The sequence below is a fragment of the Verruconis gallopava genome (genome assembly GCF_000836295.1).
Source record: "Verruconis gallopava strain CBS 43764 unplaced genomic scaffold supercont1.3, whole genome shotgun sequence".
Classification (NCBI taxonomy): Eukaryota; Fungi; Ascomycota; class Dothideomycetes; order Venturiales; family Sympoventuriaceae; genus Verruconis; species Verruconis gallopava.
Genome location: NW_015622139.1, coordinates 893,485 through 920,644, shown reverse-complemented (window position 1 = coordinate 920,644; position 27,160 = coordinate 893,485). Strand labels below are relative to the sequence as shown.

The window sequence follows — 27,160 nt, the reverse complement described above, 5'->3', positions numbered from 1 at the left end:
TCAAGAGGCGCACCACCACAACCGCCGCACGCCTGCATATCATCATCCATCGTCATCAAATCCAGAAATATTTTTTTGGCCTCACGTTTACCCCGTTACCCGTATCTGTTGTAGTCCCAGAAGCATGGCACCCATCAACTTTAAACCTCTAGACATCCCCGCCGCAACGTCCTTCGACTTCGCAGACTCCTTCGAGGGAACCAACATACCGAAGCCGCCACCCTCGCCGCCACCACCCGCTCCGAAGGTGATTGAGAACAAAGCGAATGCGGCGTTGTCTTCACACCCAACGACTCCAACCAATGGTGACGTAGAAATGAAGGACGCGCCCGCTGACGCGTCGACCATGCCACCCCCCGCAACTACGTCGACGACCACGAAGCTCTCGCCTGCCTCGCCTACAAGTTCACAGGGCAAACGACCCTCGTCCGTGCGGAAACTGCTTTCCCTTCGGTCGTTACGAGAGAAAGATAGAAACTCACAGGCACTCAATGGCAGCAAGACAGACTGGAACGATGCGGCACGGCCGGGTAGCCCCTACGGTGCTCCGAGCATCACAAGCGATGGATCGCGGCTGAGCCTCGCGCGCAAACGAAGCAGTGGCTGGTTCGGCAGCAGGAGGAAGAGTGGCTTCTTTGGCGGCGGGCTGGATGAGAACTCGCTGCCCGATGGAGGTGCTGTGCAGCCTGTAGAGAAGAAAGGTCCACCTCCGCCGACAATACCGGAATTCAAAGAGTTTGGCAGTATCAATGGAGCGTTGAGCGATGGCAGTTTAGGGGCCGAGGATATGTTCAAGCACATCAAAGGTTGATAGGTGCTCGCGAAATTGGCAATAACAAGAGAATGGGAGCGTTTCTTTCGTATGTTTCTTTGTTTTCTCGGGTTCAGCAGGTGGTAGATGGGGAAAGTGGTGGATGCTCAAGAGGTATGTTGGAGCCAACCAGAAAAGGCTTCAATTGGGCTGCTTGAGTTCTGCTCCACACATGCTTGAAAGCATCCATGAGCGAGCGAGTGAAAGAAGAGGCAGACGTCGCAGACGACCTCTCCCTCTCATGCGCCGTCCTGCACTTCCCCCCTTCCCCCTTGTACTCTTCTACAACTTTGCATCAGGTGCGTCACTTTGCATATACCCTCTTGGTGTTTTTGCGTGCTGTATTTCTACCCACATCATGGAGAATAAAAGAAAAGGGGAGACTACACGCGCTGACAGGCTGGCTCTTATCGGTGCGATGAAGGGTTGAAAGAAGAACTAGCTGGAGAGTGGTGGATTATAAAATCGGAGTCAACTCTTGGAGTCGGAGTTGGCTTCTATACTAGGTCTGGGCCTCATACCCAAATTTTTTTTCCTTAATGTATATCGACAATGAACTGCATAGTTCTTTCCTGCAGTTCTGTTCCTATTTCTCCGAGTATACGCGTAGTAAGGATTTTTGTCTTGTCTGTTTAGAACTTATACAATGCAGATATGGCACTCCGCCGGAATGTTCATTGCGACCTTGCGGCACATACGGAGGCTGCAACGGTCTGCTCTTGAACTGTTCCTGAATTTTGCTACGTCAACAGTGCTTGGATTTGGAATTTTGCTAGATTTCTCATTCATTCAGCTATACGCCACCGAATCGCACGAACTGGTCTCGGGAGAAGCATCTGGGCTTCGGCAATGATGTCGATCCGTTAAGTGCTATACACTCGTCTTCTTTCACGCTCTTTCTCGCTTTCGCGCGCCGCGTGCACGCAAAGAATGATCTGCTCCTGTACTTTCACGGTTAAGCGCAGATATACCGCCCATGGAACTTGCCGCTCAGTCCGGATCGTCGTTTTGTAGGCAACGATCGTGTGCAAGTCAACCGTGTGACCTGCGTTACAAGAAGGCTTTAAAGGAGATAACATATCCGGAAACGGACGTTCGTCCGCAAGCGGACGTCGTTGAGGGACAAGCCGTAAACTAGGCCAAGCTTCGCGCCAAGGATGGCGAACATGAAAGCTGACATGTGTGACATGGAACGGAAAAGGCGAACACACGATCGAAGAGCGTAACAGATGATTCACAGTCTCTAGTTCTGTCCTCTTCGAATGGCCAAGTGCCTTCGTCCTGCATCAACCTCTGTCCAAGCTTTTAACGCCCAGTTAGAGCTGAAGCTATGTCCGACTTCGTCCGGGTCTTTGAGTTCGTCCGAGAACCAAGCCACATGGTAAACTAAACGTGCTGTACATAGGTATACCAGGCTCCTGCCTGACGCAATCATTGCTGCAGATAGAGACGGACGTACAAGTAGAATGCGCCACAAAATATAAAAAACTCCGCTGCCCACGGTTTGGTGGTTCGCGCCGTTCAGAGAAACTACATATATATACATACATCCATCACACCCATCGATTCGTCGCGCTACTTGTATCCTGTCCACCTCACCCAAAATTGCAAGCGGATTTTTAGCGCAGACGACAGGAAACAGTCATTATGGTTTTTGGTTGGCTCTTTGAGACGCCTTTCAAGCCTTCGAGGGACATTCCCCCTCTCGAAGGCAAAGTGATTCTTGTCACTGGCGGTAACGCTGGGCTGGGCAAGGCGCAACTTCGACATTACGCGGAGAACGGCGTCAAGGCCAAGGTGTACCTGGCAGCGAGGAGCAAGGCCAAGGCCGACGAGGCCATCAAGGATATCGTAAAGGACACGCCTGGGCTGGACCTGCATTTCCTCGAGCTGGACCTGACGGACCTGGCCTCCGTCAAGGCCGCCGCAGAGACGTTCACGCGCGAGAACACGAGGCTGGACATTCTGGTCAACAACGCGGGGATCATGGCGCACCCGCCGGGCTTGACAAAGGACGGATACGAGAAGCAGTTCGGCACCAACCACGTCGGCCACTTCCTGCTGACGGTGCTGCTCCTGCCCCTTCTGCAACGGACGGCCGCGGAACCGCAGAGCGACGTGCGCATCGTCAACCTCAGCTCGGTCGGCCACGCCATGGCTCCCTCCGGCGGCTTCATCCCCGAGAAGGTCAAGACGGACATGGCCTCGTACTCCACCATGCAACGCTACGGCCAGAGCAAGCTCGCCAACATCCTCTTCACCCGCGAGCTCGTTCGGCGCTACCCGCAGATCACGAGCGTGGCCATCCACCCGGGAGGCGTCGCCACGAATCTGTCGAACGAGTTCGCCAAGAACCACCCCGTCCTCACCCTCTTTCTGATGCCGCTCATCTCTCTGTTCATGGCCTCGCCGGCTTCTGGGGCTCTCAACCAGACGTGGGCCACGGTGGCTGACGTCGATGGCAAGCCCGCGACGGGAACGAAGTCGCCCAAGAAGCTCGTGCAGGGGGCTTACTACCGGCCCGTTGCGAAGCGAGGAGGTGACTCGGCCTACGCGAAGGATCCGGCGCTGGCGAAGAAGTTGTGGGAGTGGTCCGAGGACGAGATGCAGAGCAAAGGATTCTGGGTTCCCCAAAGCTAAAGCCCATCCCACACGTGGATCTATTTGTACAAATATGGAACCCCCCACCCCACCGATTCGGATAATGTAATGGGTATTCTTTCGATTTTATGGTCTTTTTAAAATATTAAAATTAATTACCTGACACTGAATGCCCACACTTGTCAACGTGAGAGCAGGCTGGGGCATGTCCCGTCCACGCGTAGATGTCCTGAGAAAAAATTCGGGCCGATGGCACCGTTCAGGATCTCATGTCAACAACGCCTAAAAGATGCTTAATCATGCCTTGCAAACGCTTCTACAAACACTCCATCTCCGACCTCTCAATGCTCGCGTTCACTTTCCTGGCCCTCCCTGGCCCTCGAATGCGAGCAATAGACAGCATGCCCATCTCGCTACAACTACCTGCAACATTTTGCACGCCATTCTATCAACAATCTACTGGCTCTTCTTGTGCTCTTCCTCAGCCATCCTCTTCTCACGCCTCCTCTTCATGGCCTCTGGGCCACTCTCTGTATCGAGCATGTAGTCCCACCACCTGAAGCTCGAGGCATAATTACCAATGAACTTCTCGTGATGAGTGTCGTGATGATCAGCGCCAGCCCAGAAGGGTAGGAAGTGATGCAGACTCCAAGGGAACTCATAGCCAGAATGCGCGTCGATAGCCTGGAAAAGGCGGAGGACGATCCAGGCGTACATGGTGAGGATGTGCAGATCTCCTGTAATGGCGCACCAGAGGATGGGCGAGCCAACTGTGCCGAGACCAAGCATCATAACCTCGATCGGAGAAGCATATTCGGCGGCGAGACCGAACGGCGCCGAGTACTGGTGATGAATCTTGTGGATGTTCTTGTACAGGAAGGGATAGACGTGCATGGCGCGGTGAGACCAGTAGTGCCAGGTGTCCTCCATGACAAAGAAGATGGCGATTTGGTAGGCCATCTTCCATAGGCTAGGAAATGGGACGGACGTGCTCAGGCCAAAAAACTGGGCCATGGGGTGGAAAAGCCTGGTGCGTCGGTGTCAGCAGTTCACGCGGTAGAACCCACGACGTTGGACGTACCAGATCTGGGGCAGCTCAACGGTGAAATGCGAGAGCAGAACCAGCATGGCACACTGCCATTGTTCCTTCGCGGTCGGTATTTTTTGCTGTCTCCGTCGTTAGCCTTGCCCTGCGTCGCCACCCGCGTCAGAGCCTAACTCACTTGCTGAATCTTGTACTTCCTGAAGTACGGGATGCAGTCGATGATAATCCAAGGCAGGCTGCGTCCGAAGTACACGACCTCGTGCATGACAAAGCTCATGATGCCGGTGGCGAGAACGTCGTTTTGCATGTACGTGTACCAAGCCAACCACAAGCGCTCAAAGTAATTGAGGTTTACATTGTACTTTGAGATCTCTTCGAACTGGCCCCAGTATGTGTCTTGAGGAGTGCCGAGGGCGTAGGCTCCCGTCGAATTCGAGGTTCTAGAAAACCGTCAGTACCGCGGACGTGTGGTATGCGATTCGCGGTTAAGGAGGCGGGCATTAAGGAAAAGAGATGTACGGAACGACTCAGGCGAGCAGTGAAAACCTACATGTAAGCAGCGTCCATGGCTATGCCTCGCTGTCGCACAATGCTTCCAAGAGAGTGTGTTGTGGGTGTGGACGAAGCGACGGCGCGAGGGAATCGAGAATAAAAGATGTTGAGGAGGCGTGGTACGAGCCAATCAAATGATTCGACCAGACGGTTCCGAAAGTGGGAATCTGGTACGACTCTCAGAACATCGGTAGCGCCAGACTCCGCCCGATCATTTACGCAACCCCCTGTGGCATTCACCGCTTTCGTCTTCCGGAATTGCCACAGCCGAAGTGGTCTTACGGCGCAAGCACATGTCAACGCTGAGTTCGCTTTACGTGGCTGCTACCACTTCTGCCCTTCTAGCGGCCTCCACGCTCCACATCTCGCGTCAATGTCATGCTATGCATCAAATATATCCGTAGTCTCATTTATGAGGTGGGAATCAAACCAAACAGAGCACCCCGGGAATTTTCTGCCGGCCTCGGCAACAGAGAAAGCAGGCGATGGAATGTAGTTCAATCCGGGACTTCCTCCATCTTCCCGTAGCCACTGGTCATTCATATCATGGGTTTTTAAGTAACGAATAGTATACTCTATGAAGTCGGCTATTACACCTAGCGAGCCACGACTGAAAGTTTCCTGAGACATCCTACGACACGCGTGGTTCAGTCGGGATCTCTTCACTCAAAATACTTTCCGTGCTCAAGATCCTCCAGCAATGTCCATTGCTTCGGAGTCCACCCCAAGGCTTCTCTGGTCTTCTTGCTTGAAACAGGACTATTCGCCCCAACAAGAGCGGCGAAAAACCCAAAATGCTCCTGCGCCTGCTCCATGGACTTTGACACGACGGGTACCTCGAGTTTCTTTCCAATGGCTTCCGCGATATCCTTCATCCTGACGCCTTCTTCGGCGACCACATGGTACGTTGCTCCGGCGCTTCCCTGCTCCAAGGCAAGGCGAAAGGCAACTGCGGTGTCGAGGTAGTGGACCGCAGGCCATCGGTTTAGCCCGTCGCCAATGTAAGCGGAAACCCCCTTCGCTCGTGCGATATGGATTATTTCGGCCATAAACATGGCATCGCCGTCTCCGTGGTTGGTTGGCGCAAGTCGCATGACCGCTGAACGGACGCCGTTCGAGGCGAGGCTCTTGGCCAATTCTTCCGACTCCCCGCGGATGGCTAACGGTCCCGTTGAAGGGTCGTAGACGTCGTCCTCAGTCGCGACGCGGTCCCTTGGCAAAAGAAGTGTTCCAGACGTGATGATCAAAGGACGGTTCGAACCAGCGAGCGCGTCTGCCATTGCACGGATGGCCGCTTGGTCTGTGTCACAGCTCTTCCTTACATTGGTGAAGTCCATGTCGAAGGCGAGGTGAATAACGCCATCCGACGCAGCAGCACCCGCCTTCAGAGAGTCCAGATCGTACAGCGACCCTCTGTGAACTTCTGCTCCGAGGTCAGAGATAACCTCTGCCGCTTTGTCGGAGCGCGCCAGGCCAAGCACAGTATGGCCTGTGTTCAGAAGTTCTCTGGTGACTGCCCTGCCAATGAGTCCAGATGCGCCCGTAACAAAGACACGCATATTGGGTTCGACTGTGTAACCAAGCTCTAAGATCGTATGAAGCTTCAACTTCCACAGTGGCTAGAAGTCCCAGGCCTTTGGACAAAGATCGAGTAGATTCCTAAGTTGTCTCAAAGCAATATGAGACGTCGGTCCCTTATACTTCACAAGATTCGGATCCTTTGCTCTAGTCCGCTGTAACCAAGGCCGGAAACAAACCCATCATTTTCGGCCGAATATACGAGGGCATAATCTACATTGGCAATCTGATTCGGAGACTGTCGAGTTTCTCGGTCGAAAAGAATGCAGAGCCATGAAAATCAAGTGTCATTTGGATTTGTAATGCACCTTTTAAAATCACGTGATAGGCATTCTGCTCGGCCTATTCAGCCGAATCGGCCGCTACTCATTGTTGAATAGATTATTTGGGAGACAAATACTTGGTGGAACCATAAGGGTCCATTACAGCATTCGCTTAGGGCATGCGAGGAAAGTATCAGGTGCTTGAACGCCAGGTTACGAGTAGAAAGCATGAAGGCACTGCAACGTTTGAGACACAATCAGGATTGCGGGAGAAACTTGCGCGTGAACATGGGTATGTGTCACTACCAATAATAGATATACCATGGGCTTGACGATTGAGCTTCCAAGACTACTTTCGTTATTACGATTACTGCTCCTAAGATACCCCCCTCTGTTTAGAACTACGTCTTAAAGTTGCAACCAGCATATGAAATCGTACATGCAACGTTCGTCTATGAGAAAATAAAAGTCACTCCAAAAAGCTGGCGGGCCCCAGCCTTTCGGCCAAAGCTTTCTTGATCTCCGTTGTGCTCATTGTTAAGAATTTCCTCTCTCGAAGCGGGTTCGCTGCGACTTTGAAGCTTTCCAGCCCATCCATGAGTGCGATCCTTTCGTCGAGCTTAGCCATGTCATTGCCCGTGAAATCTGCGTTTCGTAGGCTTGAAGCATCGGTGAATCCGACTGGTAGTTCCATGATCTTATTGTCCTCTGCCAAGATGGTGGTCAGTTCCGTCCAAGAAGAGATGGCTGGAAGCGCAGTTATAGCGTTGAAGGCCACGTTCAGTATGCGCAGATTTGGCAACTCCGGGCCAGAAGTGCCGCTGCACAGAGCAGAGAGCTGATTCACAGATACGTCAAGAGTTTGAATTCGGCTCATGGTGACGCCAGGTGTCGTGAACAGTGCACCGGAAAGCTTATTTTTTGAGGCGTACAGTTCAATCAAAGGCAGATTGCTGAGCTCAGTCATCGGCAAGCTAGTAAGCTGGTTGTTAGACACGTTTAGGTAGCGAAGCCTAACGAGATCACGGATCTCGTCCGGAAGGACGGATAATTTGTTTCCTCGAACGTCAAGGACTTCGAGTTTTGTAAGAGATTCAATAGACGTTAGCTCGCCAGTGAGCAGATTGTCTGCGATCTTGAGTTCACGGAGGCTGGAGATCTGCGCAATTGTTTCCAGGGCGTCGTTCATCAGACGGTTCCGTGACTGCATTTCCTATTAACACAAAGATCAAGAAGGCTAACAGAAGAAGCATACCAAGTTCAGCGTGGTCAGGCAATCAAGTCTTCTCAGTCCGATGGGTACATCAAATAAGTTGTTGCCGTGCAGATCCAACAGCTCAACGCCACCAAACTTTGGCGTGTCCGTATCGTCATTCTCGTTGTATGCATTCACGTCCACGTCCGGAAACACTGCGTCAGGGATAGTCTCGATCTCATTGTCCGCAGCAATGAAGCGTGTCAGATCTACAACCTCATTCCATTGAGTATCTGAGTCCTTGTTGAAGTCGTAGTCGTACATCTTCAGCACCTCTTCGGGAATTTCTTTCAAGCCCATGGCCGAGATGTTTAGTTTGCCATCTGAGCGTGCGGTATCGATGCGGATCCTGATGGCAGATCGCTCATCTTTGGGTTTGGTGTTGAACGGATCGGCGAACGCGCTTGGATCAAAATCAGGAATCGAATCTTGCCGGATTTCCTGCTTGTTACTGGAGAGTCGAGCTGCCTTCGCCGCTCGAATTTGCTCGCGGAGAGAGGCAGACGACTTAGCTGCCTGTGTCGCTTTCGGCGAAGGCGTCGCTTCTTCCTTGGGTGGGGCAGACGGAGGTGCTGATTTCTTCACGACAGGTCTTGACGTAGGCTTGGAAACTGGAGCTGACTTTTGCACGCCTTCTCCAAAGAGATCTGCGACCGGGGCGCGTTGTTGCTGAATCCGCCCAGCGACAGTCTTGCTACCTCTGACAGGTGTTTTCACGACTGGCTTTGCAGAAACAGCTGTCGTGGCTGTCTCACCTCCTGCAGTTTTCAACAGGCTTGACTTCGTTGGTGATCGTGCTCGAATGGTCTTTGCAGTGTTGCCAAGTGGAAACCTGTTCGGCGTACCACGAACAGAAGAGCTTAGATTTGGGAGGCTCGGCTTCGTAGCAAGTGCTCGTGGAGTAGTGGTCAGGGGTGGGGGCATGTCCTTATCTTTGGAGCTCGGCCTGGAACGATTGTCTATTGCTGAAGCCGGTCGCGAAAGAGCCTTCATAGGGCTGTCTGATGTGAAGAAGCTGGACTTCCTCCGAGAGCCTGCAGGTGAAGGCGGTATCGACGCCAGGCTTTCAATTGTCCTCTCTGACAGAGATGGACGCGATGCTTTACGGAACGTTGGAGTGACTGGCGTCGTAGACGGAGACGTGGCATTGGTAGAGTACGTAGCATCGCTTTGAAAGCTCCGATGAGATCCTAAGTCATCTTCGAGGATGCTTCCCTTGCTACTCGCCGCCGATGCCTGTCTCTGCTTTGCCTGAACATTGGTTCTCGATAAGGGTCTTGTGGATGGTTTCTTGAACGAGGCGTCCTGGCCGGCAGACAATGCAGCGGACGCATTTCTTAAATGAGCCGGTGCTCGATCATTCGGTTGTGTGTGAGACAGAGGTGGTCGGGCTTTCTGAGCGAGCGAGGCCGTAGATGCTTGCCTCCTCGCAGCGGACGCATTCGTGGGACGTGAGATCGATGACAGGGAGGGTTGCTGGCGCAGATTGGGAACGCTCGATCTCGGCAAAGGCAGTTTTGATGCGGCAGGACGCGGAAGAGCTGAAGGATTACCACTGCTGGTCGGCTGAGATGCAGCCTGGCGGAGGTCCATTGTGCATCCCACACAGGGGACGTCACGACTCGACGCGCGGGACACGACCAAGTAGTGAACGAGGTTGTAGAGGAGATATGGCTCGTTTCGCGGAAGCTCTGTTGCAAGGGACGAGCGGCAAGCATCGAAAAGGGGACAGTGCACCGGTTGAGCCCAAGATTTGCGGTGCACAGAGGAAAAGAAGGACGGGCGCCGTGGTGGCGTCGTCGTCGCTAACTGTGTTGTCGATAACCGGCCCAGGGCGCGATCAAGGGCGCGTTGCTCGGTGGGCACGGGCGGTTGTCAGGGACGCCGGCGCGCTACGCTGAAGGGGGCATAGCCTGTGTTTTGAGGGGGGCCCGCCGCGTTGATGGGGGGTCCCGCGCCACCTGACCTGGGCCGCCCACCCGCCATCTCTGACTTGGCCCCGGCGCTTCAAGTACTGGACGCTTCCGTCGCTCCGCCAACACCTCGCGTCCGCTTCAACACCTCAAAACGAATCGGTCGCATACACATTGCTCCGCTACTGCGCGGTCGCCGGTGCTCGCAGCTTCGTCGCCGCAACATTGGTCCCACTAGCTACACGTCTGCAGTCATCGCACCAGCGTCACGCGTCGACCGCGTCCGGCGCATCGCCATTGGCTCCCCGGCGCATTCCTGGTTCGCGGCCTGCTCCAACCACCGCATAACGGGCCTTGTCCCGGTCACATAGGCGCTCGCTCAGTATATCACACTTCCCATCCGCTGCCTGTCCGCAGGCTTCCCCGCCATTTCCGGCCTCTTCAATTGTGTCGCAAGGTCGCTGTTGATGCTGTCTTGGACGGTACAAACAGTGTGACGCTCGCGACCGTAGCCGACAACGCAGACTGGCCATTTGCTCTCGATCTTCGGCTCCGCAATTCTCGTCTGTGTCACAGCTTCCGACCGCAAAACCCACGCGCATCATCCTTTGCTCATCCACAGACCTCCGTCTTCTATTGCTTGCACGCAGTCCACCATGAGCAACGGGCCGAACGGCAGCCTGCAGCCTGCCTTGATACCTGAGAGTCCGCCGCTGGCTCCCAGAAGTATCGGCGCAGAACCGTCTGCCACATCGCTAGGTCCTCGTCTGGATCGCTCCAAGTATGCGTCGCCAGCACCGCCAGCGACCTCCTCAATCACTCCACCGCCATCCTCCCAGGTGCCGCAACTTGCCAAACATGTTCTACGCACGCCGTCGCCACCAACTTCGCAGCTCACGTCCCCGCCGCCAACAAACAGGCCTTTTTCATATTCGCAAGGCTTCACTCCAGTCAACGACCTTCCCTCCGCCGATGAGGTCAGAAATGCGTCCGTGGAGGACCTACGGAACATGGTGGAGAGCTTGAGCATCGCTCTGCGAGAAGCCCGCGCGTCGGCCGCCCACTTCAAGCTACAGCACAACATGCTTCTGATTGATAGTACCGAGGCTACCAAGCGCATGGAGGTGGAGCTGCAGCTCACCCAGCGAGAAGTTGAAGTGCTACAAGAAGCTGAAGAGAGGAGGCGACAGGACTACATCAGCCCTGCTCAACAGGCCGGCACTGCCGCATTGATTGAAGACCTGAACCGCCAGTGCCTGCTACTTCACAGTGAGAACGAGCAGTTGCGCACCTCCCTTGCTCGCACAGTGCAATCTCTTGAGGACACGGAAAACGTCCTGGCCAGTTTGCGCGAGGAGAACAGTCGCCTGCGCCATCGCATTCGCACAAATCGCGAGCACATGAACGGAATACTGGATTCTGTATCAGACGGGAGCCCACGATCTTTGTTTGGCACCCCACACAGACCATCGTACCATACGACTCCACGGCACCCTCCTCCTTCCAGGCCAGCCATGTCGCAGCCACGTGAACCCGGTGCTTTCGAGGCATTGCTGCTGGCGGACAAAGTCCTTAATAGTCAGGAGACTGTAACTGCTCCATCCACGCCAAAGTCCACGCCATTAAAGCACAGACTTGGCCATACACGCAATACGCACTCGCTCTCCTCACTTCCTTCGACACCATCCCGACGTCCAGTGCCTCATCAATCTGCTCTCCGCACCCCGCCACATCTTACAACTATCCAAGAGCCACCATCCGTTGGCCAGCCACATACTCCACACTACTCACATGCGAATCCAACCGCAAGTGCAAATCGCCGACGTGCTTCCTCTGACTCTACCATCACAGCGTCCAGCGTGGACGAAAACACGAAGGAACACTACGGACGTAGTGACGATGAGGACATACCGCCGAGTCAGGCCAGTCAAATTGCTGCGAGTATGTTGAGAAAGACGCCGAAGTCGTCTGGCATGCAAGGGAAACTTACACAAACACGCATAATTGGGAGAGTGACGAAACCAAACATCAGCGAGAGTGAAAAGAGAAGGCTGACGAGCTTTGGCGGAGACATGGGCAGCCCAAGTAAGAAAGGAAGAGTTGGTGCCGGGGTGGCCGTTGGTTTAGGAATTGGTTTACCAGGTGAGAGAAGGGATTGAGAATGATGGGAGAAAATGCTTGATGATTATTATTGACGTGAACCATCTGGAGTGGTTGGATATATGAGCTAGGGTCAAGGTTTTGGGAAAGGTTTGGGACAAACGAATTTTAATGAACAGGGTGAACAAATTTTGGGGAGACTGACGACGCGAATTACTGAGATGCTTACGAGGATGGGCGGTAAGGGTTTTTGGCATGATTTCGAGCAGGTGAAAGAAAATGAAACTGCTTTAGCAAAAAACAAGAAAGATCGTAAACCATACATGGGTATTGTATAACGGGATGGGCCACCCTCTAGCTTGCTAATCATATTCTCCTTGCAATTGTATCGGTAGTATCTGATGTACTCTCTCTCGCTCTCTCTCTCCCTCTCCCTCTCTTTCTTTCTTTCTTCGCTGAGATCTCATCCACGACTCCTTCGACGAGGTCGAAATACTCGTCCATTGCCTCGTCCGCTCCGTCACTGGCTCCAGCGGCTATGGCAGAGATCTCTTTGCCGAAGTGTCTCCCTCGCTCCTGGTAGGGCCATCTGCATATTGTGTCTCCAACAAAGAGCCTGCAAATTGACACAGACTAGCCAAAGGGGTACTTTCCTTGGTTCTCGTCCTGGGTTTTCAGACACGAACAGATCACCGACATCTGCGCACGGTTTGACGTCCACGTCTGGAGAGGTTCCTATTGCGCCATCCTGCTCCTGTTGTGCTTCGTCAATGTCTATCTGCACCAACGCCGCAGGCTGAATCCATGCTTCTTCTGGACGAAGCCGCGCACGGTGGGGCATGGAGAATGATATATGCTCCTCTTTAGCATTCAGGCGCGAGCTGTTTTGTTCCAAGATGGTCTCCGACGTCGAGCTCAGTTTGCTTTCTTGGCCTTCGTCTAATCTGGTGGGACGCAATTTTGGTTCACTCTGGAGCAGGAGTGAAGGTAATCCAGGCTCAGGTGCTGATATTTCGAGTGAGCAGGGCTCTGGGTCGTTATTGAAATGAAGGGACGTGTCTTCTATGCAACTATGCCACTCGTCCTCGCTCTCGTCACTTGTCACAGAATATATTGGGGTGAGTATATTGAATGATTCTTGCAATTCCATATAGAACGCAAAGATTCCCTCGCCCTCTTGGTACTGGTCCTGGTAGTAACTTGCTAAAGTCAATTGCAGCGTCGCATACGATGCTTGCGAAGAGATTGTCATTTTGGTCGAGACTATTGCTGAATCTGCTGTAAAAATGAATAGACGAAAACGAGATCCTTAAAAATAGCAGGAAATTCTCTCTGATTTTCTCAGATGAAATAATGCAGCAATGATTAAGGTACACTCCGTTCGCGGTTGAGACTGCTTAAAACGGCAACCATGTGGAACCTGAAATACGACCATCAGCATTACATAAACGCCTCAACAGGACCAGATTCTCCAGAAAATAATTCCTTGAAAGGCGCCGGAACCTGTGATGGTCCAATCATAATGAGACCAGCTGTGCAAGACAAATTGAAGAACTCAAAACGAATCAGTGCTAGCAAGAGCTATCCATAGCGACACCGATTCGAAGTTGCCCGCACTTCTATCTTTCATAATCCGAGGTGTAATCAAGATGCCTACGCCGATATTCATGATCGGTCACAAAGACTCGGCATTTCAGCGTAGTGGGGAACCTTACAAGAGGTGTTTAGAGGGAGCCCAGCTTTGATGATACAACAACCCAAAAGAGGTAATAGGGGGAGCATTTGCTGAAGGACCAAATACAGAAATAAAGTGGAGATGCGATTTCCTTGCTGTTCAATCAAACTTTCCGCTTTAGCAATCCTTTGAGAAAGTCGAAGCTGTTGCTGTCACTTTGTAGCTCCCATATTTTGCCGGTGGGACGATCCTCGAACGCCAGTTCCTCTGCAAGAAGCAAACCCCAGTCTCGAGTGATACCTTTGATCCTCGCTCTTGCGCCGTTTTCCATCTCTAGCGTCACTATCTGATCCGTGTGCAGCCAATTCCTATAATATTCGCTCTCTAAAGAAGCGGACCAGCCATGATGACAGAATGTATAGTATATGCTCTCAAAAGTAGTGAGAATTCTTGCCAGCAACTTTTCCGGCCTGAATGGTTCAAGTGTGTGTCGCGATGCTGCGGCGAGGGCATTGAGGCTTGTAGTTGGAGCTTCGTTTGCCATATTGACACCAATTCCTACAACGAGGTTGTAATCTGCTCCTGCATAAGATGAATTGACCAAAATTCCACCGATTTTGACATATTGTTTTTCTCCTGGACGGGTGGGATCCTCCGCATAAACATCATTAGGCCATTTCAGCTTCACTGGAAGTGAGGAATATCCTGGGCCGTATGTCTGGATGCCGCGAACGATGGCCAAGGCAGCAAGGTACTGAATAAATATCACCGGTGCCTTTGGCATAAGGTTCAGCGGATGATGAATGATGGTGCTAAATATGAGTTGACCGGGTGGTGCAACCCACACGTTGCTGCCGCGACCACGGCCTGCGACCTGAGTTGTTGCCACTGCCGTCACCCCGTCGTGCAGGCGCTGGAGTAACGAAGGGTTCTTTTCGAGCATTGTGTTCGTGCTTGTCACCACTTCACCATAGAGAATGTGTTTCCCAAAACGGCCTTCTACCGCGTTCGTCTCCTTCACGTATTGAGCCCAGTGTGAATAGTATGCAGCATGGTTGAAGTACGGAGTCTCTTTTGCTGTTGGTAGTGCATCGTCGTGTACTCGGATGTATTTGACAGCTTTATCGTAGTCGATCAAGCCATGCTCAGAGACGCTGGACTCATCGTCAGCACTCCCACCTGTCGCAGAGGAAGGAAGGACTGAAGAAATAGCTTCTTTCAGCTTGCCCATGGAAAAATTACTACCCGATCTCTCGAGCTCAAATGTATCGTTAGCTCCTATAATGATCTCGCGTCCATTCTCACGAACGATAATATCTTCGAGATCTGCGAGTAGATCTGGCAGTTCCGTGGGCCGAACCGATGTAAGATGCAATCGAGATAGGGACGGTACCGTTTGTTCTGCTTCGTTGACCCGAAGACCCAGCTTGCGTAGACACGCTCTGAAGAATTGCGCACGGTCTTGATCACCTCGCTCAAGAGCTTCCACAACTTTTGCGTAATCCGGACCATTGCCTTGTTTGTTCAAGTTAAGTGCTGCGAACCTTACTTGCGTTAGCGAATTTGCAGGCTTAATCGTAATCCACACTTACTCCGGATGAGGCCCGCTGAGTACGACATGCCCATCGCCAATCTTTCTGTACACGAGTGCTGCCGCGCCCTTCCCAGAATCCACGTTGAGAGGTTCCGTATAGCTCGCAAGTATCTCAACACCACGCTCCTTAAATCTTTCTGCGTCAACAAACACTCCACCGCCGTTGAAATAACTCCGTACAAACTCCGGTAGATTTGCACCAGTGCTACCAAAAACTTCTTTGTGCACTTTTAGCTCGGCGGCTTTTGCGCCAGCTTCGCTTGCGTAGACAAATCCCGGAAACGCGAGGCCACGACATATTCCAGGGAAAAACCCAAGCTCACGATCTCCAACGACTTCCATGCCTTTAACGCCAACTTCGAACTCGCATCGCGAAGAGCCATAATAGCCGCCCGCGCAAAGTCCGAGGTAAGCGCCGCCGCGATTAACGTATTGTATGATCTTGCGATTGCCTTCGCCGTTAAGTGTTCTGCAGTAGCCTAAGTCGGCACCACCGGGCATCACGAACAGTGCACAGGATGCTGTCCATGGTTCTTTGATGATTGCGTCCGCTGTCACTGAAAGAACAGCATAGTTTGGCGACAGTAACCGTCGCAATGTGTATAGACAGTGTCGAACAGATTCAATTGTGCTTCCAGGGCCTTGAGGTAATTAGCTCAGATGCGAATGTGTTATTTTGTCCTTGAATTACCCGAATATACAAGCACATTGACCCTGTGAGTCGTCATCCTGAAGGTGGCTCCACCTGCGCTGCGCCGAATCCGTGTGGTCTGGGATTCTACAACATCAGATCGAACTCTGCACTGCCGAAGATATCTTCTTCTTTGGAACGATGTCAGACGTAAAAGAGGTTAGAAATGATGCGAAAGCCTCCGTAGCCGATGATGAACCGGATGACTGGTGAGCCTCGTCCCCGCTTCAGCCGATGCAATCTCACCAAAATTGACAACCTCAGGGACAAGAGAATCTTCAGCACAGGATGCGCCGGTATGTCTTCCCAAACAGTAGAAAAAAACTTCCAGTTCTCGCTAATCGATGAAGCCGAGAACATGAAGATGACCGACTGTTACTATGAAACGAAAGACTGGAGGGCTTGCAAGAAAGAGGTGATGATACGGGTCCGAGTTCGCTTTACGCCGAGTTTTACGTACTGACGTGCGAGTAGATGGAAGAATTTCGAGAATGCTGGAAACGCAATGGAAATATCCAAAGAACAAGTCAGAAAGATGCTTAGACTGCCACTCTCCGTAGGCAGTCGGAACGGGCTCTCCTCGAGCCGTACTCCGTTTGCCTCATGTACATGTAATTAATGTACGAAATTCCCACTCTTTTTTTCTTTCATGTACACGACTTTATAAAGGTCAAATAAGATAAAAAAAAAGTGTTTGACAGATCCACTGCCGAAAGGAGATCTATAGGGCTTCCAATATTTGTGCAAAGTAATGACCTAGAGAGAGGGCAAAGAATGACGAACCCTTATGGGATATGCATGAGATGTGTAAGCAGTTACCTTACTCTTGTCAAGTCTCCGAGGGCTGCTACTTGACGAAGAAATGGATTTTCTTTTCCTCTTTTAACAAAAGAAAGCCCGGAAACCGTCAAGTAATGAATCTAAGTTAGGACCCATTGTGTCTGGAGTGCTTCCTTCGGCGGAGAGTTAGGAGGTTTATTCTCATTTCTTACAGGATTGGGCTTCGGCTGTTCCTGGCTGTGAAGATCTGAATGTCTCAATCACCCATTGGAGAAGATTCAACGGCAAAAAAGCATCTACGGGTGTTATCAGCATCAAATACACCTGCATTAGCCTTCTAATTCAGTTCATAGTGCGAGTAGTGGAGCTGTTCCGGCTTCAAGGTTCGAGCAGGATGATTACGGAATTGGGAAAGATGATTGCTTCCGATATCGGCGACGCGTGCATTCAGTCGTAACGCGACTGTACGTCTCACATCCAACAGAGCGAAGTTATTACCTTACTCTTAATTTGTTTCAGTAGACAATGGCCACACCGGACATAGATTCTCAGCGACCATACAACAATGGCCACCGTGCTTTTCTTCAAGCTTTTATGTCGCGGGGTACTATGACCTTTGCGGAAGCGAAACCCATCTTGGCGCACATATTCTCCATTCAAGGTTCGCTGGGGAACCTCTCGTCAATGCTCTCAAGCTGATAGGAAAAACAGAAGCGAGGAGGGTTCTCGAAAACGACATAACCATAGACGATTTTTCAAACATGATCAACACCATAAATTCGACCATTCACCCATTCGATATGGAGATCGGGTTCTCCTATCCGCAAAAAGCCCAGTCCCGCACGTACAACGACGCCGTTTACGCTCTTGTCAATCTCACTTCGGATCCGCAGACACAGCTTGCGACGACGCACTCCCCAGACGAGATCGCCTACGTTCGCCGCGTGCTGGACGGCATGTTCGAGACGAACAACACGAAGAACCGAGAGGTTATGGCCATACGCGGCATAGATGCTATTAATTTGTCGAAGCCACGCCCAGGACAGGACTTGTCCGCAAGCACGAATGGGAACGCAGAGAGCCAAAATGCTTCGAACAAGGGCTTGACAAAGGATCAGGCTGAGAAGACGTTGGCCAGCCTTGTGGAAGAGGGGTGGTTCGAAAAGAGCAGGTCTGGATTTTATTCACTCAGCCCGAGGGGCCTGATAGAGTTGAAGGGCTGGTTGGTAGAGACGTACAACGAGGAGGACGAAGGAGAAGATGAAGAGGAGGGTCCGACGTGGCAACGGATCAAGACGTGTTACGCATGCAGGGAAATCGTCACCGTGGGCGAGCGCTGCGCGGAACGAGAGTGTCTGTGCCGCTTTCATGATTTCTGCGCGCGCAGCTTCTTCAACAATCAGAGGGAGAAACGGTGCCCTACGTGCAAGACGGAATGGACGGGCAACCACTACGTAGGCGAGAAGGCGGCTGTGGGCGCAAGACCGAGCAATTCAACGAGTCGCCCGACCACGTCAAGACAGCCGGGTCCTTCTGAGCAGGAGAGCGAGACAGAATGAGCACGTTTGTGATGATTTAATGATAAAAAAAAACAAAAGCGCGATGAGTCTCGTCAAGTGCGGGAACATGCATGTACATGTACGCTGAAGGATTTGGGGACTAGCTTGCACCCGTGGTGTCAAGATGTTGACTTCGAAGCGGGCAATGCTAATGAAGTCGCAACACCCAAGAATCCAAACCTCCGTCATGTCAAAGTCGTAGCGCTATACACAGGACTGCTTAAGCGCGTCCAGCGCTGAAGGTGGTGGGTGGGGGAGGGGTATCTCTTCTCGCCTGTGAACATTGGTAGGGGGATAGGACTGCGACACACATGGATCGTATCGCCATTCTGGGCAGATGAAGGCCACTACAGCATCAAATTTGATCGTCATTGCCCGTAAACACCGTTCTGCGCCTCGTGTTCACTTCTGGCCACCGCTCCCCCTCTTCTCTGCCACCTATATCAACTTGCTGCGATGTCGTGCCCACTTCCTCGTCTTCTCCGATCTGCTTTTGCGCGTCGCTCAGCTCTGTTGGCTCGCAAAGTTCATTTTTCGGTCTTTCATCTGTGTGATGGATTGTTTCGCTTGTATCATGTTCCGGTGGTCTTATTTCCGCCTCTTCATCCTCTTCGTCGTTTGACGTAACTTCAACAGTCGAGTGTCGCCCTTCCTCCTCCACGTCTTCTTGTTCGACATAGGTAGCAGCGGGGACACCAATGCCCATGACTCTGGGGTCGCCTGTAGCACGTTCTTTCAGACTCGGCGCACGCGGTCTCTCCCTACCGCGTGCCCTACCACCAATAATGGGTATCTCATAAGTAATGGTCCGGAAGACGTAGAGGATGACGTCGTATATGAGAAAAGCGAACCACGGCCCGATGGTGATCAGGAAGAGGACGAACTGTCACCGCACGCATAAGTGTCAGGTCTTTGGAACGGATAGATAGCAAAGGAAGGGATGCGCTGGCTTTTTTTTAGGGGTGGACGTACAAACATGGATGAGATCCAAGATTCAATCATGTGGAGGGTGGCGCTAACATTCTCCGAGAAGACAGAGCTCCATGGCAGCATCGTGACTCGCGTGCAACGGATCAAAAAGGGGTTCCAAAAACTAGAAGAGTCCAAAATCCTGTCTCAGAAGCCCTCGGTTGATAGGCAGTCGGCTGGCAGAAGGAGAAGTAGACCACGCGACATGGAGTGACAGTTCCGCACGGGCGACCGATAGCTGCGATAATTGGGGGAAAGTTTATCTCAGCGAGCGAAGGTCGACAAGCTGTGGTGTGGATCTGCTCATGTCTGTTGGGAAAGCAAGGAGAAGGAAAAGCAAGACAAGGATTCTGTCTCCTTCGCAGAATTCGGGGACGAGTAAAAAAAAATCAAGCCGGAGACACGTGCGAAGAACGCAATTGCTGACGAGTACGGAGGTCGCATTGAAGTATGATGGCTGTGGCGCTGCTGAAGCCAAGTCCGACTGTCCGAGCGCTTCGTCGTGTCTTCGTTGTGTGCTGATGAAAGCTGGCCAAGTCTGCAACCTTGAGAGCGGGTCTGCGTGCTACCAGAGACTCATCATCACTGTGACTGCATGTGGTCTCGCGTCCTGCATGTGGGAGCATCTCAGGCTTTTCAGCCGTCCCTCCTCCCTTGCAGGCTTGCAGGCTTGCACGCCAGCGCCATGCACGTGCTGCCGGCCCCGAAGTGCGGAAAGCGTTGTCCTCCCGTTGGTCCAGATGCGCTCAGCGGGCCCGTGACGCGATATATCATCACGACCACGCCTCCAAGCCTTCGGACAACTCGAGCCAGACACGCCACATTTGAAGCAGAGTGCAAAAGGCATTTTGGGGATTTGCACTGCAGCTCAGTGCTGACCGGTGACAGTCCCGCCGCACGCGTTCAACACGCCCACCAGTCTGATTGGCGCAGCCCCACCTTTTTGTAGCCACTAGCTGGAATGGTGTAGGCTGTGTCGCTCAGCCTTGCCGGGCAAAAGAGAGAAGGCAGAAACACGTACGTGGGGCCTTCAGCAGTCACGAGCTCCCGTTTCCATGCGGCCTCCAACACAGTTGAGGCCCGTCGACGTCTTTCAAGAATCCTCATCTCCATATGTTGCTATGCCAGATGCTGTGATCCAAGGTCGCGAAACTCATCGCTGGCAGTCTTAACCGGAAGGCTGACGGCTTTGTGTGAATCGGGTCTTCCAACGTGCCGATTCCCTCTCGTCTTTTCGACTGCATTCTGCAGCACCGTTTCTGCCGCTCTTGAACTTGAGGAGTTCGGCTTCAGCGTCAAGAATGGACGAACATGACATCGCTGGATTTTTGTCTCTGCAGCCCCAGGGCAACGGAGAGCTCATCGTGCATGCTCTGGACGGACAGACCTTCACCTTCGCAGGCCTTGACCTAGACTTAATCTTTAAGGTCTGTCCTCTTCTGGCTTTCAGCTTCGAGGAAAGATCGAACGGTCGCAAAATTCACGTCCTCACCGCTAGCTCGATCGAATTGGTCTCTCGCTTTCTGAGGTTCCTCTACACAGGGGAATACCACGTGTTAGATCACACAGGACAGGAATTGCCATGCTCGCTGCTGCTGCATGCCCAGTTATATCACTATGGCGAGTTGTACGACGTCCCATTGCTCGTGAACACAGCGTACCTTCATATATCTCAGGCGTGCGAGATAGCATGTTCAATGCCGTCTCCACCGGCAGACCTTTGTAATACACTAAAATACCTCTACAAAAACGTGAATAGTTGTTTCGAAGTCCACCACACGATTTTGCATTACTGCATCACCTGCTTCAGCCACCACCATCTTGGAGATAGCCCGGACTTCAGAAATCTTCTTTTGGAGCTCCCAGAATGTGAGCAGGACTTGTGTAAGTTGAACATGCAACGTGGATTTGAAGACGAGAGTAAGTGCTTTCGGAATCAACGTGGCTGAATTGATCATCGCTCTTACGGACTACAGCTTCAGCAGACATCATCCGAATGCAGTTGCCTAGGACCGAGCAGCGGCAATGCCGAAGTTACGACTACATCTACGACATCTTCGGCAGTTCAAATGCATCCACGCCCATGCAGACCCCGCTGATGACGCCTGAGATGCGGTCCCCCCCTTTTGGATTTACGCTCGTGCATCAGCCGCGCCACCCCGGCAGCCTATCTGCCACTGAAGATAGCGATGGTTATTATAGCGATGGTTCGCTCTCGTCCGATTTTGAAGGCTTTTCTTTGGTCGATCGATCACAGGAACCTCGTAGATCTGGATGTGGTCGTTTTAGAGGACACAGTACGCATCCCCCGTTTCCAGCTGCTGATGAAGGAATGGACTCGAATCAGAGAGGACTACAGTCGCGATCGGAAAACGACACGTTTGATGAAGATGATAGGGTAGCGTGTCGGTCAAGGACTCCTTCGGGCGACGACAAGCGGATCAGGCTGTCGAGAGATGCCAATGGCTCCTCTCCAATTCCATCATGCATCACAGAAAACCATGTGCTTAGACCTGCTGCCACACACTCCATTCAAGTCCCCGAACTGGCCGAATCTCTCGCCCCCCTCGACGGGATACAGGGTGCTGAAAAGGCGTCGAATGGCCCCATTAGTGATCCGTCAGATGCAGAGTATTCGGAATCAGAATGGTCCGTCCTCAGTGACCGGGCTTCGCCTCACAAGACGGCAGGTTCCCCAGAGCGTAGTCTCTCGTTTTGCGGCCGCTTCGGCATCTCAGGCTCCACGGAGACGATCGTCTCGGCTTCGGATCTTGAGCCGTCAACAAGCAGCCATGCAGAACTAGATGGAGTAGTGAAGAGTTTAGACTCGGAACGGGCAGTCGTGTCGGATGGAGAATCAGAGTAGGTGTCTTTCTGACTCAACAAATTTTTTTCCTGGCAAGAAAACAAAGGACTGTCACACGCCAAGAGAGCTTAGAGTGAGTTCAAAGTCGGTGGTCGGTCAGACTGCTGTCCGTGGGGAGGAAACCATACGGCTCTTTACACAGATGGCTTCAACTGGCTCGGAAGGATAAGGTGTGAGTGATTTAATCGTGCGTGATATTTCTGGCGGTCGAGTAGTGCTTGGGAATGACGAGCCTTTTTTTGGTGCGCCATATGCAATTATGCTCATCGCGACGGTGTTAAAAGAAAGGGGCGGGAAACCGGTGGGAAGTTTATATTTCTTCCTCATTTCGATACAGTAGATAATATCACAGCTCAGTACACACAAGTTATGCAGCGAATCTAGTCACAGTAGCCAGTAACGAAGAGATTGAAAACAGAGCACTGACATTGGGAAATCTTGGAGACTTTAGGAAAGAAATGATTGGCTTTTCGTTCTGCGGGCAGGAAGACCCTTTCCCGGTAGTATGACGCGCACAAGAGCGGACCGATGACCCACTGACTTAGGACCGTGCAAAGACGCGAGACGAGCCAGTCCTAGGCGGAGCAGCAAGCGCCAGTTCACGCTTGTTTGCAGGTCTGCGACCAAGAGCAAGTGTGTATGGATTCTCGATTGCAAGAAGTCCGTAACTTGGGAGGGAGGGGGGTGCAAGATTGGTGGGGCCTTGTATTTCCAACCGCGAGGCCGGAGCCCATCAGCAGCTAAGCGGGTAGCGGACCAAGGAAGGAAAAAGGAAAAAAAAAAAAAGGAAAGCTGATGGGAAACGCAGGTATGGCGTGACGAAAATCCCATGCGATTTGGGGCGGAAGCAAGCGTCCTGCATAGAGAAGCGCGGCACACGCACTGTGGATATCCAAAGGCCAGGACCACAGCTACGGCGTCGAAGCGCGTCATGGATCCAGGCCAAGGGCGGGGCGGAGGCCAGGGAGACGAAAAAAGGGTTCGACCTTGCGAGGCGATCGTGATCCAGCACGGGGGCTGCTGTGAAGCTGGGAGGCGCGGCTTTTGCCCTGAACGCTGCGAAGGCCGGAGGCACGGTAGAGCAGCAGCACAAGGGACGGTGGCTACCGCAGCGCGTCCAAGATAAGCTACAGAAAAGAGCGCCAGGGCGAGGCCTCCATCGTTGGCGGTAGAAAGAAAGTGAGGGCCACAGGCCCGAGTCTCACCGCATCCTCTTTCGGGGGACGCATGCGCATGACGAAGGGGGCGCCTTTTGGACAAAGGTCCAGAACCACGGTCTCTGGCCTGTACTGCTTGCCCATGACGATGCCGACACTAAAAAAGAACGGGAGCGAAGTAGAGTCACGTATGACAGGAAAAAAAAAAGGTGGGAAGACGACGATTGGAGCGGAGGAGGGGTGGGAGGGCGAGGTGATAGGCTAATAGGCTACAAAGTTACTACAGTGTACGCGAGCTGAGTCAACCTGAGTTCCCGGCTTCAGACACGGTGAACGTACGATCCTTTCCTTTTCAGTTCATTTAGCAGTAAGGAGAGGCGGCTGGTCGGCAGAGAGGTTTTTTCAACGCGACCGTCTATTCTCATTTTCTTTTGAAAAGAAAAAGAGCAAAAAACAATAAGGAGAGAGAAGAAGAAGAAGAAGAAGAAGAAGAAGAGCAGGACCAGCGGTTGGTGGACGATAAGGCATAGGCAGAGCCTTTCCGGGATCGCGGTAGGAGGCAGCAATCCGGCTGGAGACGAGACGGCGGGGGGGCGGAGCAGGGTAGGACGAGGGAAAGACGAAGAAGTAGGACCACGCGGACGAGAGCTGCTGGTGGTTTCGAGCACGGAGACGGAGGTCGAAAAAGCAGGTTTTTTCAGCCGTGCGGGGGAGAGAGAGCCTGGGGAGAAGTAGGAGGAGGCGAAAAGAAAGCGCGAGCGGAAGGGGAGCAGACAAAAGCTTCGGTAAGGTCGGGAGCGTGCTTGTGTGCATATCGTGTATATTTTTGCGCGTGTTTTCAGGGGAGAGGGGAAGGGGAAGGAGAGGGAGCACGAGAGAAGTTACCGCGGGATCAGCGACTTTGGCTGCGCAGTAAGACGTCAGCCAACGTTGGCCACCAAGTTGCTTTGCAGGCACGCACAAACATGCAAGCAAGCGCGCCGGCCCTCTGCCCTCTGCCCTCTGCCCTCTGCCCTCTGCCCCCACCGCTCCGTCTTCTCCCTCCTGCTGCCTCGCAGTCTCTCCGGCGCGAGTGGACCCTGCGTGCCCAGAACCGTCTGCAAACAATGGATGATGCACGCGATCCACGATGAGCCCTGGCCATGGCCAGAAGGCTCCAAGCACGGCAGCAAGGTGAGGATGCAGAGGAAAAACGGCGGAAACGGTCGGGTCGAGACGAGACTGTAAAAACGGCCAGCTCGGGCAGGCTCCCAGCGAGAGGCGCCCGCGCCCGCAAGCTTCCATCCGCGACACCATCACCGCATCCTCTTTTGGAAGAGGGGCCCCCATGACGGCCGGATGGTGCCACTTTCGGATGCGCAGAGAGAGAGAGCGACAGAGCGTGTGCGTGGGCGCGCGCGTGCGTGTGTACTTGTCGGTGGCATTTCTAGTGTCTGCCATCCCGGCAGCCTTGGATTTGCCCTGCATACCAACAGCCCGTCGCCGCCAGTGGGAGATGACCCGGCGCAGGCGGGTTCCAGGGTTAGCCCGCACGCAGCGGGAGCACTGTAAAAGACCTGGCGTGGCGCCTCCTCCATTATCAATTGTCACCGTTCCTCTCCGGCCTCGTCCAGAGCATCCTCTCTCTTGCAAAGCGAAGCAGCGTGGCTGTGGTGCACAGCTGAACCGCAGCGTTCGTCGCCTCCGCCGCGCCGAAGCCTCTGTCGTCTGACCTGTTCCTGTTGGCTGTGGCCTCTCCTTGGCCGTCGCCCACGCGCCTGACGTCACTCTCGCCCCTGCCCGGGCGTGCTCGACTTCCGCAGCGAGGCAAATCCTCGCAACGCTTCCATCATAGACGTTGCACTCTCTCTACACTCTCTCTATCTCTCTGTCTCCCTCTCTCCCGCCCTTCCGCAACGTTCGATATAACTGCGAGCATGCCACGTCTGTAGACGGCCGACACTGGGCCCGCACATCGCCGTTCCGCACCCACCTGTCCTGCAGCGCTTTTGCGCATCATATTCGCCATGACGAGCGCAACCGCGGGCGTGACGCCCAGAAGCCACAGATCCACCACCACTCCTCACACCTCTCGAACCCCATACTCCGTCGGCCAGTCCCTTCCCAATCCCAGATGCTCTCCTCAGTCAATGCCACCCGGTGCGCGATCTCCGAGCCCCAACTACTTCGGCTTGACCCTCGACTCGTCCAAGCACGACCCGCTGTCGTCCGGCGGAGGCCAGCACGCGAGAAAGAATTGGAGCCCTCCCACGTCCAACGTACGATCCACGGCGGCCGTGTCGCCACGTATAATCCCTCTGGACCAAAACCCGGACTTTGAAGCGTTCAGAAGAGCGTCCGATGCAAATGGCTTCAACGCCGTCCGCATGTCGAGTTTCAGCATGGGCATGCCCTCCAACCCGCGCAGGACCAGCAAGACCGGCAGCGTTTCGCACGCCGGGCCGCTCTCGCCTTCGCAGATCATGCTCCCGCCGTCGCCCAAGACAGCCGTGTCCAGCCACGACACCAAACTCTCGGAGACGAAGCAAAGATCACCCAAGCGCTTGCTGTCTTCGCCTTCTCCCAACCTGACCGATCGACCACGACGAAACTCACCGGCCGGTTTCAACGAGCGCGACGCTGCCCTGGCGCCTCAGGTGGCGCGCTTCGTCGACCAGGATGACCGAGATGCAAGACATTCAATGCCATTGGTCGAGTCGGCGCCGCCGATTCCGACCTTGATGTACCACCGAGCGGAAACGCTGCCCGTTTCATTAGACGACCAGGTCGCAGGCGACGTCGGCGACGGTGCGCCGCAGTTGGTGTCTTCCCAGTTTGTTTCCACCCTGCTCGAAAACGAACTCAGCGACACGCTTGTTCTCGACGTTCGCGTGTCCACGCAGTATGCCAAGTCGAGAATAAAAGGCGCCCTCAACCTGTGCATTCCGACCACACTGCTCAAGCGGCCCGCTTACAACACCAACAAGCTGCGGGAGACCTTCACGGTGGAGGAGCAACGGGCCAAGTTCGACAACTGGAGAGACTGCAAGTCCATTGTCATCTATGACGCCAACTCGACCAAGATGAAGGACGCCGCACCCTGCCTCAAAATGCTGGAGAAGTTCAAAAACGAAGGCTGGAACGGCGCGTCGTACATCATTCGCGGGGGCTTTCTCGATTTTTCCAGAAAATTCCCCAGCGCGGTTCTGCACGGTCTCGAGGGTACATCGGCAACGGCCCCGTCCGGAGCGGGCCTTGCGCCCGTTATAGGAGGCTGCCCAATGCCTCAGACGGATAGCGCTGCGAATCCGTTTTTCAACAACATCCGTCAGAACCAGGATCTCATCGGCGGGGTGGGGCAAATACCGTTGCAACGGCCGTCAGGGATGTCGAGCAGCCAAAAGGAGCACCTGCCACAATGGATGAAGCAGGCGATAAGCTCGTCCAACGAGGGCAAGATGGTGTCCGACAAGTTCCTCAACATCGAGAAGAAGGAACAGAAGCGCATGCAACAAGCAATGTCGCAATCAGTCAGCTACGGTACGCCGCTTGGGGAAGAGGGGCGGGTACAACTTGCCGGTCTCGAAAAGGGCGCGAAGAATCGGTACAACAACATCTGGCCCTTCGAGCACACGAGGGTCAAGCTCGAGGGCCCGCTCTCCAACAACTGCGACTATATCAATGCAAACTACGTCAAGTCGCAATGGTCGAACAAGCGATATATCGCCACCCAAGGACCGATACCAGCTACGTTTGCCGTAAGTCACACCCG

The 27,160-nt window shown here is 53.3% G+C and overlaps 13 protein-coding genes across 13 annotated transcripts in view; 7 read left to right on the top strand and 6 right to left on the bottom strand.

Moving 5' to 3' along the window:
* Positions 1–124: 124 nt before the first annotated feature.
* Positions 125–811, top strand: PV09_01285 (uncharacterized protein; the record flags this gene model as incomplete). The annotated part of the gene is made up of 1 exon (XM_016354143.1): positions 125–811. One exon carries the CDS (start codon positions 125–127, stop codon positions 809–811), a length of 687 nt encoding a protein of 228 aa, XP_016218238.1.
* A 1,221-nt stretch (positions 812–2,032) lies between these two features.
* On the top strand, positions 2,033–3,577 carry PV09_01284 (uncharacterized protein). Its single transcript, XM_016354142.1, has one exon. It carries the CDS (start codon positions 2,459–2,461, stop codon positions 3,449–3,451), a length of 993 nt encoding a protein of 330 aa, XP_016218237.1. The 5' UTR covers positions 2,033–2,458; the 3' UTR covers positions 3,452–3,577.
* PV09_01283 (uncharacterized protein) lies at positions 3,494–5,153 on the bottom strand. The gene is made up of 4 exons (XM_016354141.1): positions 5,008–5,153; positions 4,636–4,897; positions 4,494–4,579; positions 3,494–4,439 (listed from the first exon to the last, which is right to left on the bottom strand). The coding sequence occupies exons 1-4, from the start codon at positions 5,022–5,024 to the stop codon at positions 3,869–3,871; spliced, it is 936 nt and encodes a 311-aa protein (XP_016218236.1). The 5' UTR covers positions 5,025–5,153; the 3' UTR covers positions 3,494–3,868.
* Positions 5,154–5,591: 438 nt separating this feature from the next.
* On the bottom strand, positions 5,592–6,835 carry PV09_01282 (uncharacterized protein). The gene has a single exon (XM_016354140.1). It carries the CDS (start codon positions 6,566–6,568, stop codon positions 5,672–5,674), a length of 897 nt encoding a protein of 298 aa, XP_016218235.1. The 5' UTR covers positions 6,569–6,835; the 3' UTR covers positions 5,592–5,671.
* A 283-nt stretch (positions 6,836–7,118) lies between these two features.
* PV09_01281 (uncharacterized protein) lies at positions 7,119–9,906 on the bottom strand. Its single transcript, XM_016354139.1, has 2 exons — positions 8,106–9,906; positions 7,119–8,054 (listed from the first exon to the last, which is right to left on the bottom strand). The coding sequence occupies exons 1-2, from the start codon at positions 9,696–9,698 to the stop codon at positions 7,320–7,322; spliced, it is 2,328 nt and encodes a 775-aa protein (XP_016218234.1). The 5' UTR covers positions 9,699–9,906; the 3' UTR covers positions 7,119–7,319.
* Positions 9,907–10,157: 251 nt separating this feature from the next.
* On the top strand, positions 10,158–12,532 carry PV09_01280 (uncharacterized protein). Its single transcript, XM_016354138.1, has one exon. The coding sequence runs from the start codon at positions 10,675–10,677 to the stop codon at positions 12,175–12,177; it is 1,503 nt and encodes a 500-aa protein (XP_016218233.1). The 5' UTR covers positions 10,158–10,674; the 3' UTR covers positions 12,178–12,532.
* Positions 12,508–13,370, bottom strand: PV09_01279 (uncharacterized protein; the record flags this gene model as incomplete). The annotated part of the gene is made up of 1 exon (XM_016354137.1): positions 12,508–13,370. The coding sequence occupies one exon, from the start codon at positions 13,368–13,370 to the stop codon at positions 12,639–12,641; it is 732 nt and encodes a 243-aa protein (XP_016218232.1). The 3' UTR covers positions 12,508–12,638.
* Positions 13,371–13,956: 586 nt separating this feature from the next.
* PV09_01278 (biotin-[acetyl-CoA-carboxylase] ligase) lies at positions 13,957–16,115 on the bottom strand (the record flags this gene model as incomplete). Its single annotated transcript, XM_016354136.1, has 3 exons — positions 13,957–15,337; positions 15,386–16,028; positions 16,079–16,115. The coding sequence occupies 3 exons, from the start codon at positions 16,113–16,115 to the stop codon at positions 13,957–13,959; spliced, it is 2,061 nt and encodes a 686-aa protein (XP_016218231.1).
* A 40-nt stretch (positions 16,116–16,155) lies between these two features.
* Positions 16,156–17,085, top strand: PV09_01277 (uncharacterized protein). The gene is made up of 4 exons (XM_016354135.1): positions 16,156–16,287; positions 16,343–16,374; positions 16,429–16,493; positions 16,553–17,085. Exons 1-4 carry the CDS (start codon positions 16,220–16,222, stop codon positions 16,619–16,621), a joined length of 234 nt encoding a protein of 77 aa, XP_016218230.1. The 5' UTR covers positions 16,156–16,219; the 3' UTR covers positions 16,622–17,085.
* A 253-nt stretch (positions 17,086–17,338) lies between these two features.
* PV09_01276 (uncharacterized protein) lies at positions 17,339–18,537 on the top strand. The gene is made up of 2 exons (XM_016354134.1): positions 17,339–17,519; positions 17,570–18,537. Exons 1-2 carry the CDS (start codon positions 17,384–17,386, stop codon positions 18,415–18,417), a joined length of 984 nt encoding a protein of 327 aa, XP_016218229.1. The 5' UTR covers positions 17,339–17,383; the 3' UTR covers positions 18,418–18,537.
* On the bottom strand, positions 18,351–20,017 carry PV09_01275 (uncharacterized protein). Its single transcript, XM_016354133.1, has 2 exons — positions 19,390–20,017; positions 18,351–19,300 (listed from the first exon to the last, which is right to left on the bottom strand). Exons 1-2 carry the CDS (start codon positions 19,468–19,470, stop codon positions 18,773–18,775), a joined length of 609 nt encoding a protein of 202 aa, XP_016218228.1. The 5' UTR covers positions 19,471–20,017; the 3' UTR covers positions 18,351–18,772.
* Positions 20,018–20,327: 310 nt separating this feature from the next.
* Positions 20,328–22,646, top strand: PV09_01274 (uncharacterized protein). Its single transcript, XM_016354132.1, has 2 exons — positions 20,328–21,306; positions 21,363–22,646. Exons 1-2 carry the CDS (start codon positions 20,688–20,690, stop codon positions 22,250–22,252), a joined length of 1,509 nt encoding a protein of 502 aa, XP_016218227.1. The 5' UTR covers positions 20,328–20,687; the 3' UTR covers positions 22,253–22,646.
* A 2,362-nt stretch (positions 22,647–25,008) lies between these two features.
* PV09_01273 (uncharacterized protein) overlaps positions 25,009–27,160 on the top strand; it is a 3,723-nt gene continuing 1,571 nt past the window's right edge. The window contains exon 1 of the mRNA XM_016354131.1: positions 25,009–27,146. Within this exon, the coding sequence (XP_016218226.1) occupies positions 25,416–27,146 (1,731 nt within the window). The 5' untranslated portion in view covers positions 25,009–25,415. The remainder of the gene's footprint in view (positions 27,147–27,160) is intronic.

What these genes read in the sequence shown, in the direction of transcription:
- PV09_01284 (XM_016354142.1), top strand. Translation starts at nt 2,459, where the DNA reads ATGGTTTTTGGTTGGCTCTTTGAGACGCCTTTCAAGCCTTCGAGGGAC.
- PV09_01283 (XM_016354141.1), bottom strand. An exon ending in GGAAGTACAAGATTCAGCAA is followed by an intron (nt 4,580 to 4,635) that starts GTGAGTTAGGCT and finishes CGACGGAGACAG; the next exon opens with CAAAAAATACCGACCGCGAA. An exon ending in GTTGAGCTGCCCCAGATCTG is followed by an intron (nt 4,440 to 4,493) that starts GTACGTCCAACG and finishes CCGACGCACCAG; the next exon opens with GCTTTTCCACCCCATGGCCC.
- PV09_01282 (XM_016354140.1), bottom strand. Translation starts at nt 6,568, where the DNA reads ATGCGTGTCTTTGTTACGGGCGCATCTGGACTCATTGGCAGGGCAGTC.
- PV09_01281 (XM_016354139.1), bottom strand. Translation starts at nt 9,698, where the DNA reads ATGGACCTCCGCCAGGCTGCATCTCAGCCGACCAGCAGTGGTAATCCT. An exon ending in GCCTGACCACGCTGAACTTG is followed by an intron (nt 8,055 to 8,105) that starts GTATGCTTCTTC and finishes TAGGAAATGCAG; the next exon opens with TCACGGAACCGTCTGATGAA.
- PV09_01280 (XM_016354138.1), top strand. Translation starts at nt 10,675, where the DNA reads ATGAGCAACGGGCCGAACGGCAGCCTGCAGCCTGCCTTGATACCTGAG.
- PV09_01277 (XM_016354135.1), top strand. Translation starts at nt 16,220, where the DNA reads ATGTCAGACGTAAAAGAGGTTAGAAATGATGCGAAAGCCTCCGTAGCC. An exon ending in GATGATGAACCGGATGACTG is followed by an intron (nt 16,288 to 16,342) that starts GTGAGCCTCGTC and finishes TGACAACCTCAG; the next exon opens with GGACAAGAGAATCTTCAGCA. An exon ending in GGAGGGCTTGCAAGAAAGAG is followed by an intron (nt 16,494 to 16,552) that starts GTGATGATACGG and finishes ACGTGCGAGTAG; the next exon opens with ATGGAAGAATTTCGAGAATG.
- PV09_01276 (XM_016354134.1), top strand. Translation starts at nt 17,384, where the DNA reads ATGGCCACACCGGACATAGATTCTCAGCGACCATACAACAATGGCCAC. An exon ending in GCACATATTCTCCATTCAAG is followed by an intron (nt 17,520 to 17,569) that starts GTTCGCTGGGGA and finishes TAGGAAAAACAG; the next exon opens with AAGCGAGGAGGGTTCTCGAA.
- PV09_01275 (XM_016354133.1), bottom strand. Translation starts at nt 19,470, where the DNA reads ATGCTGCCATGGAGCTCTGTCTTCTCGGAGAATGTTAGCGCCACCCTC. An exon ending in CTTGGATCTCATCCATGTTT is followed by an intron (nt 19,301 to 19,389) that starts GTACGTCCACCC and finishes GTGCGGTGACAG; the next exon opens with TTCGTCCTCTTCCTGATCAC.
- PV09_01274 (XM_016354132.1), top strand. Translation starts at nt 20,688, where the DNA reads ATGGACGAACATGACATCGCTGGATTTTTGTCTCTGCAGCCCCAGGGC. An exon ending in ACGTGGATTTGAAGACGAGA is followed by an intron (nt 21,307 to 21,362) that starts GTAAGTGCTTTC and finishes TACGGACTACAG; the next exon opens with CTTCAGCAGACATCATCCGA.